This window comes from Styela clava, chromosome 4 (assembly GCF_964204865.1).
Source record: "Styela clava chromosome 4, kaStyClav1.hap1.2, whole genome shotgun sequence".
NCBI classification, from domain to species: domain Eukaryota; kingdom Metazoa; phylum Chordata; class Ascidiacea; order Stolidobranchia; family Styelidae; genus Styela; species Styela clava.
Window position 1 is genome coordinate 5309939 of NC_135253.1, and position 16489 is coordinate 5326427.

General features: G+C 32.3%; 1 protein-coding gene across 1 annotated transcript in view; it reads right to left on the minus strand.

The window, feature by feature from the left end:
- Positions 1–12: 12 nt before the first annotated feature.
- The window catches only part of LOC120327114 (serine/threonine-protein kinase D1-like), a 28958-nt gene continuing 12481 nt past the window's right edge, over positions 13–16489 (minus strand). Inside the window, exons 8-22 of the mRNA XM_039393512.2 lie at positions 13131–13211; positions 12195–12313; positions 11915–11958; positions 10695–10812; positions 9081–9158; positions 8140–8279; positions 7734–7849; positions 7139–7206; positions 6721–6888; positions 6360–6521; positions 5542–5640; positions 5042–5149; positions 4382–4541; positions 3235–3320; positions 13–2780 (exon numbers count right to left, since the gene is read on the minus strand). Of these exons, the coding sequence (XP_039249446.1) occupies positions 2652–2780; positions 3235–3320; positions 4382–4541; positions 5042–5149; positions 5542–5640; positions 6360–6521; positions 6721–6888; positions 7139–7206; positions 7734–7849; positions 8140–8279; positions 9081–9158; positions 10695–10812; positions 11915–11958; positions 12195–12313; positions 13131–13211 (1676 nt within the window). The 3' untranslated portion in view covers positions 13–2651. The remainder of the gene's footprint in view (positions 2781–3234; positions 3321–4381; positions 4542–5041; positions 5150–5541; positions 5641–6359; positions 6522–6720; positions 6889–7138; positions 7207–7733; positions 7850–8139; positions 8280–9080; positions 9159–10694; positions 10813–11914; positions 11959–12194; positions 12314–13130; positions 13212–16489) is intronic.

Genomic DNA, 16489 nt, shown 5'->3' on the forward strand with positions numbered 1-16489 from the left:
CAAGTAGACAGATTTCACCCAAGGTCATATTTTAATCTTTACATAAAGGTATAAGTTACATAGCAATATTAATAACTAACTACCATGGCATCAAAGTAGGCGGTGACAGATACAAAAATTCACTGACAGAACAAAACACATATTACTGGTTTTGAGTAGTCTCTGGTTGCACTTGACAAATTATGAATGCGGAATCATTAGCCCGAATTGATTGATATTTTCAATGAGGAATTTTCATTTAACTATCTCTTTGTGACAAACATCTTCACATGCAAGAAGTTGCAAAATATGAAAAAGGTTGAATGCTGATTGAATATACCTTTTTGTGAGTTTCATAACATATTGACTCATCTTCAAACAGGAGGTATAAGTATACAACATCATACAGAAATGGTTTAAATGTCCGATTATATGCTGCAGCTCTGATCGGCAATTTGGAATCTAGTCCCAAAATATTCTCCATTACTCAAAAAAGGAAATTTATAATTTTAGGATACAAACTGGAGACTAATCATCACATCCAACAATATAAACTGTAGTAGCGAAGGAATGTACTTGGCAGTGGCCCTATGACAATGCTGTTAAGAACTATAACTAAATTTCAACTACTGTACTTGGACATTCATGAAAGATGTCGTTATTATTAGTAAAATGAGTCCACCTTTGCCAAAGAAAACTTTTAGAATGTGAATATCAAATAAAAAAGTGCATTATTGGATTTTGAGCAAATATTGAAATTCGAACGAAAGTGATTTTGGGAAAGTAATGCTTTATTTACAATATAACAAATTAAAATAGTAAAATTACAACCCACAAGGCTCAATTATCAGCTATCTACAAATAAGTAAAAGGAAAATTAAAAAAGCAGCACATACATTGGCGGTATCCCCACAAAATCTTTGTGTGGGCTAATCCCGATCAATCATATTTTAACAATATTATGATACCATCATGCTTGATAAATTATTTCAACCATAATTTGCACAAATTTACAACGATTTCAACAAAACAATGATCAAAAACATGTCAATCACAATGAGAAAAATATAACATCATGATATATTCGTAAAAATAAGGCACAAGGTAGCAAAGGATAAAATAGATAGAGTACTACCAATATAGTTAGTATTTAGATATAGAAAATTAACTAATAACTAAAAGATGATATACATAAATATTGTACAGTTTTTTTTGTGATTTCTTAAGTAATTTTATATTTTTGAGTCATCTGGTCACTTCGACACGCATTATAAAATCTATTGAATTAGCTTAAAATTTTTCTTCAAAATTTGTATTTTATGGCAAATAGAAGATGCACTTAGCTTGAGGTTAAAGAGCATTTATTTTTTAAATATCGTAATTTACAGCATATTTACATGAAGTTCTGGTTACAGAGTGCCAGTGTACGAAACATAACCATCTGAATTTTTAAAATATGACCGTTTATCAAATCGTGTCATTAATTAAGACCCTTAAAATATTATTCTTCATTAAAATTCTATCATATCCATTTCAACTCAATATCGTATTAGAAAAAGCAAGATTTAAGGTATTTATTCCCTATAGACAGCTATATCAAAAAGCAGATAAAATTTTATGATTACGATGTTCTTACTGCACGTATAGACAATAAAATATATAGCAGTAATAGTAACACCAATAAAAGCGAGTAAAATAAATTTTATAAAAATCAGTTACCCATTTAAAAACATTATTTTGACTGTAAGCAGCTTAAACATAGTTTATAAAAAGCTCTTTTCAGATTCAAACAGAAATTTACGACGCTGTATTTCAGGAATAAAATTCAAGGTCATAAGCTTCATATCAAAGTAAATCAACAGTTAATAAAAAAAACAATTGAAAATAATTTCTGTGTGGAAATATGCAAACATGAACCATCACAATAAACAACTCGACACTTAAATCAAGGAATGTTTTTTTATTCATTTATAAGCCTTGACAGTACATTGGTGTGTTTCGTAATGAATGGTGCATATAGGAATTCAACCCTTGTAATTATAATAGCATAAATGGGACTTCTTTAAAAATCAGCATAACTTAATTCATACTGTAATCATGTAAGCACGCTACTATGCTTCATAACGCTGCCAAAGACTCATCAACCTATTCTCAATCACCACCCATAGATCGAGAAAATGACATTATTTCTTCCACTATTTTTATATATGCTAGAAAATTTATTTATTCCTATTATTGATTGACATACTGTTACAAGTTTTTACAGACGAATGCCTTATTTTACTTGATAATTAATACAATAGGCAAGACATCATATTTGCAATATAAATTCCCTTGGCACTCCTCATTATTCTGTACCAATTCTATATTATTTCACTAAAATAAAAATGTAATAAAATAGAAAAACCTGATAAGACACATGTCGATTATGAGCTGATCCCAAGCTTAAAGATTCACTTTTTTCAACCAGTATCTGAAGACTCCTGATATCTTGCATGGGATACAGAAATTTAGCGAGATTGTGCAAGATTAAAAAATATCAAGCGACTGACAATAAAACGTATGGTAAAACCAGGTAAAAAACAACAACAACAAAAAACGTTTCAAGTTATTGATTTAAAAATGAAAGGATGTCTACATTTCATCAGTCATTAGCTTCTTAATAGTGAATTTCATAACGACGTTCCTTCTGTTTGTTCACGTCTGTACATTTCCCATCGCTCATCATCACTCTCGTGTGTGAGGTAACGACGACCAAAATTATTTTCCAGCTCTCGTAGATCAAGCCATGTTTGATAATCCTGAAATATTGGATGAATGGATTAAGCAAGCATTCATAATATAACTTGAAATCTTTGTATACTAAAACAAGAGAACAATGCACAAATCTAGCCCAATGGCGTAGCGGCAAAAGCATGGACATAACTTTGTTGGCATTGCAGATTATACATCTCAGGTCCAAATCCCATGTCCCCAACCTCAAAGAGTATAATAAATCAGGAAGGCAAATGACGAACAGGTAAGATTCCGGTTCTTCCAAATAAATACAGAGCTTCAGAGCAAAAAAGTCATAAGCTGGGAAAAGAGTTTGCTGACAAGATCGGGACAGAAAGACAGAGTAAAGTGTTCCCAACTGTTATAAAAAATGTTCCCATGGATCAAATAAAACCGCACACAATTTATATGCACACTTCATATTCAATAACAAGTCTAAACATTTGCAATTCAAAAGTTATTTTGAGAATCTGTTCCTACCTGCAGCCAAGAGTGATTACTTGCTTTATCCACACTCAAGCGCTTTCTGGATTTAACTTGCAATAGATCCATGATAAGTTCAATAGCTGTAAATACAAAAAAAAATCTGAACAGAGAGCCACACGCTGTCTAAGATTTTGCAAGAATCAGGCAATCAGTGTATTTGTGGAAAAAATTTGGGGATAGAATTTCATAATTACCTTTATGAAAATGTTGAAAAATTATTTACCACTTGAAATTTTGTTTATGATTGTACCCAAAAGTTTGGGACACTTCACACAAAAGTTATGTTCTCTCTAGAACAGCGGTTCCCAAACTATGGGTCGCGACCCACTGGTGGGTCGTGAAAAGATGTAGAAAGCTGTGATTAATTATACTGGTTATTAGGATCGGTGGAAACTCGAATACGTAAATCTTCAAAAAAACAAAAGAAATTAAATTGAATTTAAATTCTAATCTGTGAAAGTTTCCTTTTACGATCTTCTCAAAGGAACAAAAATTTGCGACCCGAAGAATGACCATGTGGCTTTTTACGCATAGCAGTTTTGTACACCGTACAGCACTTCTTACCGAGTTTCCCCGAAATTTAGACAGGATTTAGATTTATTTTCTTTTGAAGAATAACACTATGTTTTTTTTTTTGGAAGAGGTCTTTCGTGTTCATTTATCAAAAATAAAATTACATTGTAGAAAATCATGAGATTTTTCAATAAACATTATATAAAAACCGACATCCATTGTTTTTATTTGAATTTCCTATACAAAAATCAAGTGACAAATATCATAATTGTGATTGTGACATCACACAATCTTGAATAGGGGTGTGATCTTCACCTTACCTCAGGTCATTAAACCTTTCCTCTCCCAAACATTTTAAATTCATTTTAAGGGTAGGGTTCAAATAAAATCATTTTTAAAATTTAAATTAGGTCTTATTTTCAGGCCAGGTATTATTTTCGAGGAAACACTGTAGTTTTGAGATGATTAGCCATTGCTGTGATTTGTGTTATGTGATAAAAAGTTTAATGGGTCGCCATAAGCTGTGGTAATAAATAGTGGGTCCCTACTCTAAAAAGTTTGGGAACCACTGCTCTAGAATATGTTCAATATGACCACCCTGCACTTTATCATTCTTAAAATCTCTCACCATCTCTCGATATTTCCCGCCATGGCATTGGTGGATACATAAATGCTGCATTTTGTATTTGCTGATTGATGTCTTCATCTTCATTGAAGGGAAAAGTGCCAGATAAACTGACATAAATGATGACGCCGACTGACCACATATCAAGTGATCGATTATAACTCTGAAATGAAAAATACAAAATAGAAATCTTATAAAAGATGGTCAATTAGAGTAGCATGTTGCTAACAATTACTTCTTTCTCTCTGCCTATGTATCAGTATCCATAAGCATTATAGAAGGGTTAACAAGCCTTTTAGAGTGGCCCTTGTCAACACTAAGATCTTTCCCAACAAGCATGAAATCCTAATCCGACAGTATGTTTAAAAAGGCACTTGGGTGAAAATACATCTTGTTTTGTATGGTCTTTTCGCTGCGTTAGAATTCCCGATAAGTGCATTACCGGTATTTCAAAGTGAATTGACTTCAATTTATTTAATTCTTTCACCTTAATGCACTTATTCTTCCACTTTCTTTGTTGGTATTTTATGAATAAACTGGTACACAAAATAACTGATGGGAACTCGCTAAAACTGACAGTTTTTTATTATTGAAGAGCAGGGGCATAGAGTATGGCGTTGATAATAATATGACTCATTGAAAGAAAAGAGTGAGCAAATGTACCTGCTTTCTTAGTACTTCAGGTGCGAGATATGCTGGTGTACCAACAACAGATCTTCGGAATGATTTTTCACCAATGATGCGAGCAAATCCAAAGTCACATAGCTTAACCTGTGTTAAACAACAATTATTCGAATTAGAAGTTTCCGCAATGTAATATGCCTCAAATAATGCCAAATTTCCTTTCAGATTTTGAGTTTAAATCTGATTACCCTCAGGCCTCACCTAGCCTAGGGTGTAATAAATTAGGCAGGTATATCGAACAAGGTAAGATTCTGGTCCTTCCAAATAATAGCAGTCCCATACATACCGTTGGATACCAATGGCTGTTTGTGTAGGGCCTTGTTCAGGGAAAAATTCATGAATAAACGTCATGAAAAAACAGTACATTATAGTACATTATTATTAGTAGACAACTGATATGAAGTTTAGAGAGCCTGAAGTTCAGACTAATTATCCGAGTGAAACAACACAACTGGCAACATAAAACTATAGTACCATACCTGTGGGAATGGATCATTACTAGAGAGAAGTACATTCTCTGGTTTCAAATCGCAGTGAACAATATTCTTCATGTGAAGATAACGGAGTGCAACGAGAATCTAAGAAAAGTACATATATACAGTGATGAATCATAACCACGGTTTGCATTCTGAAATCTTCATGGGTGATATAAGATATAGTATGTACGAAATATGCAATCCATTCTAGTTGTGGATGTTGTCCTGGTGTTTAGAGTTGGCTGTAATTTTAACTACCGGTATGTGGCATGTTTGTAACTGTGTATGCATTGCATCTGCGATGAATACCTTGGTCTTAAATCTTATGCTCACAACTTCACGCCGGCGTGTAGCAAATTTTGTGTACTATGCCTGGGCTTCCCAAACTGGAGGTCGTGCAACCAATTTTAGGGGTTGCAAAGAGTGCCCCAATTTCATACAAATTGTATCTTTCGTACCTTTATTAGACTTCTGATTCGAAACACAATCATCAAAACGATTTCAAAACATAAATCTCATTTCAAGAGAGTATAGAATCAGAGAAGCGAAAAACAAAACAATGTCAAGTTTGATCGCAAGACCCGTGAAGCGGCGCGCTTGCATAACAGTATTAAGCATAGCCGAATTACCAGTTGTTGCGAAAAATTTTAATATATTGGAAGGGGTCACAGGGCCAAAGTTCGGGGAGTCTTGTACTATGCCAAACCGAAAAATTCCAGTCCCTATAAAAAAAGATCTCATTGTAACTTAGCGGCTGCTGTGGCAGAGCTTTGTTCAGAGTGTATGAAATATAAAATAGGTTGTATAAAAAATCTTCTTACTTGTGATATCAAGAATTTTGTAATTCGTTCTGGTAATCTTCCATTCTCGCTCGATAAAATCATTTCCAACATATCTCCTCGCAATTTTTCCATGACAACAAACACTTGTTCAGGAGTTTCAAACATGTTGTAAAGTTTTACTATTCCTGGCTGATCCAAAAACTAAATATATAAGAATTGAGAATTTGTAATTGAGATCTGTATAGGAAAATCAAAATTATTTTTATATAGCAGAACGACACCTAGATAGGGTAGGCTGAACTTAGGATTGCTAAAAGAATTCACCCGAAACTAAACTGAAAATTTTTGAAATTCAGACAAAATTTATCATTTTTCTATGAAATTTAGTCTTTTTACTAACCTCGAGAATTTGTACTTCATGTCGCAATTGACTTTCTTCTTTATGAGGAAAACGAAGTTTGTCGACGACCTTGATCGCAACATCAAATCCTTGCTTTCTGTGTTTACCTCCATAAACAATTCCAAATTGTCCAGATCCAAGTATTTCATCTGGAAATATCTGATAAATCTGAAAAAACACAAGTTAGAAAATAATAAACTTTAATTAAAGTCAATATACAAACGAAGCATGATGGTCAGGCGGTTAAAGGGCTAGACTTACCTGTTGGCATCACAGGTTACACATGTCAGGTCAAAATCCCACAACGGACAATAAATCAATATGCTTACCACTGACGATAATTTAGGTCTGTATCTATCGTAGACTACAACACTGAAAATCAAAACACGACTAAAGCAATAAGAATTTAATTTTATACCTGACTGATGTCTTTCACATTTTCATCTTCCGGCGTCTCTTTGGAGAATGAAACCATCACAGAAGCTTCTACAAAGAGAAAAGAAGAAAAAAAATTGGAAATAGCACAAGGAAAACTGTCATATAATCTCTCACATGCATTGTACATATCCATCCATCTAAGTACTTATAGAAAATCTCATTCTCATCAATAATATAATCACGGCCACGAATAACAGACTCTTAGCAAGAAAACTGGATTTACATATTTATCCCGGAACGAGGAAAGACGATTAGACGGATTAATCATATGGCGAACCACGGCCTCCTGTTCGGTGACCAGTCCATGTTGGGAATGGGATTAGTTAGGCCAGGTATTTGTTTTCAGAAACACGGTCTTGATGGTGGAACAAGAAGTAATGGATCAGCGTTTACATGAACCACTCTACAGCGGCGAGGAGTTCAGCAATCTTCTTGCACATATTTATTCCAGCATGGGATTCGAACCTGCGAACCCACGCTTAGCATGTTGGTGCCACCGCCAAGCCTCACTAGCATACATATTACAGGAATCTGGGTATGAAAATAACAGTGATAAAACTAGCAAGTAAACTCACTTCGTTTCAATGATGCCACATTTTGATTTTCCACTATAGCTTCTGCTCTACTTGCTGCTACGGGCATCAGAGCTTGTTTGATGACATTAAACCACTGTGTGATGTTTTTCTCGACCCTATGATAAGAAGAAATTGGTTATATTGCAATTGTATACATCTCTGATTAGAACCCAATAATCGAGAGACAGAAAAAATTCGCTACCAGTGAGTAATGTTGGAGAATATTGATGAGTACTCAATGATGACAGTTATGTGGACAACTTTTGTGGGTGATGGACCAGATTAAAAGCAGATCAGGTTCAATCACAGCAGTTCCCAAATGATAAGTCGCGAGTGATTTTTTAAAAATATTTGAAAGAGAAAAATGTATGAACGTTCGGAGCTTTAAAAAAATTAAGAATCATACTCAGACACATTTTCATTGATCGTATCATCTCTGACAAACAGTTGTAATCCAGAAGTTACAAGTTTCAGTTGGTACGGTGGAAATCCAGGTTCTAAATTACTGGCTGGTACTATGGTCAGAACTTCTGATAGAGGTATTTCCTGTGGTAAACAATAAGTAAAAATAAAATTAAACAGTATTCTGTTAGCATTTATGAACAATGTGTTAGTTTTTTCCAAATATGTAACTTCAAGGGCAATCTCGAACATTGCTACAGTGCTCCATGGATTTTTTGAGGAGACTTCTTTATTTTTTATTTTTTCGAGAAAATATACCAATTCGTCATGAAAAGCAACAAATGAAAAAACGTACCGAACACCTACTAATATAAGATACAGAGACTATACTAATATTTTCAGTATCAATCCTAACAATGCTTGACCCAAAAAGTTATGAACAGTTTGGAAGGGATATTTGAAGGCCAAGATCAGACTCAGAACAATTACGATTGCCCTATGGAACCAATCATGCCAACTCCAATTAAAATCACTGCATTGAAATATTAATCTATTTGAATTACAAGATCAACTGATTCATATAATTTTCTAAAATTATACTTCACAACCACAAATATTCAGAAAAAAATGATATTCAATTTTTGTAACAAAATTATGAATAACAGTGGTTCGAAATTTTTTTTCTGTAACGTCTCGTCTGACCCACAATGCAATATAATAAGTCACTTTATAATAATGGGCGTTTTGATTCTTAATACAGTATCATCGTACTCGATCCTTTCATAAGGATCCACCAACTCTTTGGTAACAAGAAGAGGAGCATTAGCGTGGTAGCTAACATGCTACTCTAAAATCATGAGGCATAGCAAATTTATTTCTATAAATAGGTAAATTTCTAATATAAAAAAGGATAAATCCATAAATAAACCAAACGAGACAACGAACCTTATAAAATTTGGATCCTGTTTCTTCCTGATACAGCATTATCGATTTTGTATCCACTCTCCAGTAATGTCTTTTCCTCTGTGCACAAATATGAAAATTTATTTAATTTTTTGTTATTAAAAATAAATTGATGACAACATTGAAATGATACAAATGTTACCATAAATAAAATTATTATTTGACTTCAAAACTGAATGTAAAATTGTCATCAATACCAGCTGGTTTGGCTGTTGGCACCAGTGTTTGCTATTGGACCTCTAAATATCCTGCGTTAATTCATGGTTCCATGGAAATAATTATGCGCGGGAGGACATCATTATGAAGTCCTCTCCGTCATAATGTGGATCTAGCTGATTACGACTTCCTCCACCATCAAGTCTATGCATCTGAAACAAATAACTGGCAAACTATTCTCATATAGGACGTGGACTGATAACCAAACGAGAGGCTGTGGCCATAACGACGCATGAAATCCAAATTGGGCTAAGTCCATTTTTCTAGTTTTGAAAAAAACGCAAAAAACGTTTTTTTATTGTTTTGTTTTTTTATTTCTCTAATACCTTACATCGAGGATGTCTAGTTTTTATCGTCCACCAAAGTTACAATGAAGGCCATATTTAGATATTAAAAAATTTGTGCTCCGCCCAAATTTTTTTTGGGGGGGGGGGGGGGGTGGACTTAACCCTTTCTGGCTCTCAATTTTCTGGACCAGAAACAATTTTATTGGACTTAGGGCCCCTTTATTATGTTATTATAGAGGCTGGTATGGACTTAGCGCTTTGTATTATATTTTTTGAGAGGAGCTATGTCCAAAAAACGGACTTAGCCCCAACTTACAATGCAGTTATCCAGAGCTAAGTCCACTACAGTAGACACAGCTCTGTTTAGTTCTCAAATGCCCTAAAAAAAGCAGGTTTATGTCCATAGCTGTCTTGAGATCTAGAGCACCTAGAGATAAGGCAAATAGACCAAAATGTAGAGCTAAGTCCAGGAAAATCAGCAATTGAAAAATGTCATTTTTTGGAAAAGTGGACTTAGCACTGTTTGGTTTTGAGGTGTCGATAAGATCAAGCCATTTTATCTCTTTCTTTTCCCGAGAAATATGACATAAATATGAAAATCATATCCTGATCAATCAAATAAATAGAAAAAATGAATAAAACTTTATTCCTAAGACTAATGTAGCAAATCATCTTTGTAAATGACCTCCAGAAGACACTTTCATTTTCAAACTACTGAAAATTAAAAAAAAATGATTGATACAGAAGATAAAGAGAAAGGCAAATAATTTATTTAACATTAACAACAATTTAGACAAATGACGAATAATTGCATCCAAGATGTCAATGGTCCTAATATTTAGTATTAGTATAAGCAAATTATGTTTTTTGAAGAAAAATTGATCACACTAAAGAATTGTAATCGTATTTAAATTCCTTCAAGTACAATTTCAGATATATTTGAGATTCAGTCAGACATATGACACATGGAACCAATTTAGAAATGAAAATCACCTATTCACCATAACAATATGACATTAAATAGATTTAAATAACTAATTTTGAGTAAATTTAGAGAGAAAAAATTCAGCTTATTTGACACAAATCAACATACCATTGCGTCTTTGTCTGTAAAATGAACGAGCCACCCTTCCTTTAGTACCGTACTGGAACGCTTCTTTGTGTGCTTCACTGATTGTACAACTCTCATGAGAGGAATGTTAGGTACGGTACTGTAATTTGGAAAAGAATAAATAACGAAAACTACCATAGGTTTGCATATTTAAATTCTAGATATTCTTGTGTGTAGAATTCTACAAGTTACAATATTTTAATATGATTATTTCTGAAAAAACGCAGTTTAAATATGATTCAGTCACAAATTTAAAAATGGAAAACTGTAAATTGTATTCTAAAAAAATTGCCAATTTTCAAATATCAAACATTTTCAATTTTTTTCATTTTATTTAATCTATAACAGCATATAATTCATATAATAAAATCTAGCTAAATGATATAGCCACCACTGAATATTATCATATCATATCAAATCCAGACATATTAGTTTATACAGCGTGGTAAACGCATGTGGCATGTAAACATCACACCCCATTCTGGAATCATGTTTTGTGATGGGTATATATGAACAGGGTTACCCCTAATCATATCAATAAATTTAATTGAAATATGTCCTGTTTGGCAATTGTGTCATAGTTTATCAACATGTCCTACTGCTAAATCAACACGCTTAGTGTTGACCATAATAGTCATTATTATGGTATGACAGAATGTTTTTATTGAAGAATTTCTGCATGTAAGTATGGTTTCATATTGATAGACAAATTACACCTTTTACATCGTTTACACATACAAAGGGATGTCCAAAACATAATTTTTTGAAACCAAAAAGATTGAAAATACCGTTTTCATAAAAAATGCAGACGAAAATTTCTGAATTTTGTTGCCTTTTTTGTTAAAAATAATGAATATAATTAATTATAAACTGAAATAAATTGATGGATATTAATTTCATTGCAGAATGAGTTGTTAGAACGCAGGGATATGGTGATATAGACATAGAGTTGGAGCAACTCCCTGGCGTCGGGAGTCAGAATTTCAAATTTCAATGGTGATAATAAAGTTCAAATTTGTATCTAACCAACTAAATTATTAGGTCATCTTTTCAAGCAATTTGACTGATCAATTATTTTCTTAATTAAACATAAAAATGAAGATTATCATCAAATCAGGTTGAAAGAGGATGCAGGAATCTTCCTGACTAATTTATCTTATTTCAAATGTTGTTTTTTTTCGATAAAAAAAAATCATTCTTACTCTTCAGCAACAGGTGTGATTTCCATTTCTCGGTTCTCAATGCCCTAAAAACATAGAAAATAAATTCAACACACAAAAAAATGTTTTGAATTTATTTTTAAATATAGGTAGCCTATATAATCAGGTATATAACAAAATTTAAATATAACCACTTGATCAGATAATGATCCATAAAATCACCACAATGTTGCAAAATATTTTTATTGAATAACAGATTTTCAATTCTTTGGCTTGCTTTACGAATTTTTTTCTCAAAAAACAATTTTTTTTTTATTCTTACCGAAGACCCACAACCAGGTTCCTCTTCAATAGAGCAGATATTGTCATCAATCTGCATTCCTTCTCCTTCCCCGCTATCATCGCTTCCCTGTTCTTGACTATCCAATTCAGTGTCAGAAGCTGAATAGGAGTAAAAAATGCAGGTTTAGTGCCTGAATTGGAATATTGGAGAAGACAAAATATGTGCTAGTGTTGAAAACACTAGAATTTATGAACTATATTATTGAATGCTGCATGCAAAATCTATGTTTTAGCATTTACAATCACCACATTTCAGTTAAAATAAAAACATTGACATTTTGAAGCATTCCCACACTAAATCTATAACGACACAAATTCTATGTATATCAACATTGATTGTTTATATGGTTTTCATTATATTATTATGTGAAACCACTCCAGTATGAATTGCGGAATTAAATATATCACAGTTATATTGTCTAGTTTCTGCTGTTTTCGGACATTCTAGAATAATAAAATGAAACCCAGCAAAAACAAGCACACCGAGTCTCGACAGTGCCACATTTTTTGCCATACATGACAGTTTCTAAATCCGGTTTCCATTTTTTCCCTCTGAAACAACGACAAGTAATAGCTCGGCAGAACCATATTTAAATAAGTGGGATAGGTTGTCAATGTTATGGCACCATTGCGCAAAATGCCGAATTGCGACTGTTAGACCAATGCTTTCAAACATTACACCTTACATTTAAAATATTTATCTTTCGCATTTATAACATATTTTAAATGGTGAAAATATACCCCATTGAAAAAAAAAATTATAATTAGAAAGAAGCCACTACATAAACCCAAATCAATACACAAACATTTATAAATGTATTCATTAATAAAAAAATAGCATATTAACTATAACTGCTAATCATATCAGAAGACATTACTTCATAGACAAAATACAAAACAAACAATGGCAACTCACGTCTGCTCTGGTTTTCATCTTCGCCTGGGCAATCATCAGGCACCAATCTCATGCACTTTTTATGACAATTGAACTTGCAATCTAGGAAAGTGACAAGATTTAAAAAAACTTCTAACATTGTCTATAATCACTGCTGTAAACCAAAGTAGATTATGTTTCTTTTATTCAGAAATTGACTTTTTTGATCTTTTGTCAATATGAACCAAGGGGATTTTTGTCTGGTTTTCAAGGCAGTATCTGTTTTTGTTTCGATTTTGGGTAATGCATTTAATTCCATTATTAGGTTTGGCTGTACAGATCTGAAAATTACAAGAATGCAATTTTCTCAAAACCTTAAAATGTTACATAAGAAAATCTGGTTCTACCATGACAATATGCGAAAAGCCATGACGAAAGATTCATTTCAAAAATAGGATTGAAATTATAATACCTATAAGGATGTACCCAACTCTTTCAAATAAAAAAAATATGGCAGTGAAAAGGATTAAGAATTTAAGACTAACCATAATGAATATTAATGTAATAGAAGGATGTATTATTATTGATAATGAATAGCAAAAATGCACATTGGTCCTCTCATATTTCGGCATTGGTATATAATATTTCTATGATACAGGTCATTATAATTACTTTTAACGGCTGCATCGATCTATACATAATAAGCCCAATGCCTAATCACCAATATGAGTAAAAGATTACCGGTAGTAGATGAACTACCTCACATTGATATTATGTTTCATAAATGAGCTAGAGGGATTCTGGTCCATATCACGACTGCCTATTAAAATCTTTATTAACAGAAATTGTGAAACATAAATGATCCCGCTTCAAAGCTTTATTTTGTGAACCTCATATCTGGGCTCCACTTCTGGCTTCATAGCCATAGAGGTATTTTTGTAGGCCCATTACCATGGAACATCAGCCCAAATGCGGTTTCACAGGATCAGGACTTAAAACTATGATACAAGGCTTTCAAATTTCAAGTGGAACATGAAATATATAAATTTAACCTAGAAGTCATAAATATCAAATTTTGAATTTAAAAAAAATTATAGGCTGAATTTCATTTCTCGAATGAAGTATTAGAAAACTAGGAATGTGAAAAAATAACTAGACGATTAGGAGCTGGAGTCAATAAAATTTCTGGTTTCTCCGGCTCCATCTATTATTGCAAGCTTGACTCCGACATCAAACTACGGCTCCATGGCTCATCTCCTGAATTACAGGGATTCATAGATTTCAAATATTCAGGGCCTTTTCTGGTCCAAAACCTCGTAAATATTGTCATTAAATTTTCATGCTAATTTGATCAGATTAAAGTTTATAAACTACATTACATTAATTCAAGCTTATCTCAACAAGAGATATTATCACCATTAGCCCTGATTTAATTTCTAATCATTTTATGGGATCTTTTGTCAATTAAGGTGTCTTCCCTGACAACCATTTTATGAATAATTTATAAGGACAAACCAAGAACACCTTCATTATTTGAGCTAGTCAAAATACACTGCGAGCCAAGCTGGATAGGATAAAAACATTTTGTTTTCAAAGGTAAATTAAAGATAAAACATGTCCGAAGTAAATTTTTCAGAATAATTAATTTTTTTTAAATCAACTAGCAAATTCCCTCTTTGGGATGCCAAATCAGCAACAAACTTCTAAATTTTTCATTTAAAACTAGTTCTAGATATTTGGGTTTATTTCCCCAGTAAAGCCAAAAATCCTTTTAAATATCCCTCGAGAATATCTGGTTGAAAAGATAAAATCAACAGAACCCTTTCAATTTCCTTTTCATTAATTCGAGTTAAGAGAACTGATTTTTAAAAAGTGGATACTAGATATTATCTGTTCAAAATCATAGCACATTAAACATTTTAAAATTTAATTTCGCTGTTAAAATCAAAATACAACCAGCGATTAATTACAGCACAGTTCAAAATTGCAAAATCCCTATAATTTAGCAATAAACATATAAGAGCAATGCTCAAATATACTAACACAATCAACTTAGTGGTTAATACGGCCACCACAATAACAGCAAAATTCCAGTTAAAAGTTATTAAAAAAACTGTACTAATTGACATAGTTTACAAAAATACCAAATCATTTACTATATAATGCTAATTTTTTTTAATATACCAGTTCAAGCGATCTGGATAATTGACATGACAAGGTCTTGCGTGTAAAGTATACGATTATCCACTGGAATAATAATAAGCACCTAACAATGTGACAATGTCACATAAATGTATTTGAGTTCATTAAATATTAATGGTTGTAATCTTAGAGTAAGTTATCATAAAAGACAGTTGTGAAGTTCAGTCAAATATGAATAGACTATTGCTTGACCATAAATGATGGAGATCTAGAATTTTAGCATTTAGTTACAACACACTGAGGAATAATTAGAAATCGTATAAGTAAAAAAATACTGTCAAATATTTTCGCTATATAGCCATAGAGACATATATCTGATCCATGTGAAATCATATTGAATGTTATTTATTCAAGTACAAATATAAAAATTCACTTTATAAAGATTTTATTAAACCAATGTGGTACAAGGCTTCTCTACAAAAATCATACTTGGTTACATGATACTGTATTAACTCGGCCCCGAATATTATAATTGAGTAAGAATTTAGGTCCAATGTACATACCAGAGAAAAGAAATAAAATTACTAGATCTAAGATTACTATAAATAAATAAGAGTTCGATAGGATTCGGTGTGCTGATTCAACTATTCTAGAATATTTTAAATTATTCTGAATTGCCCATATCTTGTATACTTGTATTCATCCATAATATCATCAACAAATCTTTATTTCAAAATATTGTACTATTCTTATGTGGTGTATCCCTCTTATTCTAAAGAGGTTTCAAATTCAAGCTGCAACTCATGATGTCACATAATGAAATGTGCAATGAAGCTTTCATTGCAGTTATTTATGAAAAACAATAAACTTTCTAAGCTGCGGATAAAGATATACCTATACTGTATATTGTTGAATTAGAATTAAACCAAAATGATTGAAAGATCGAATATCAATACTGGAATGCCATTTTTGCGAATATTATTTCCATTGCATTGCTTTTTACCTATTAGTATTACAACTTACAATTCAACTTCATTTAATGAGTTATTTAATTCTTAACATTTATTCTCTAGTTCACCCCTTGGCAAATTTGAAAAAAATAAAAATTTAAAAATTAAAGTAGTAATGTGGGTGTAGAAGCTTAAAAAGTCTGAATTTCTAGCTTGCAAAACATACTCCAAAAATGGTTGAATTTATAGCGAAGGGTAAATTTATCTCCCTTATATGAAAACAGTATCAAGTAATCTAATTCAGTTTTA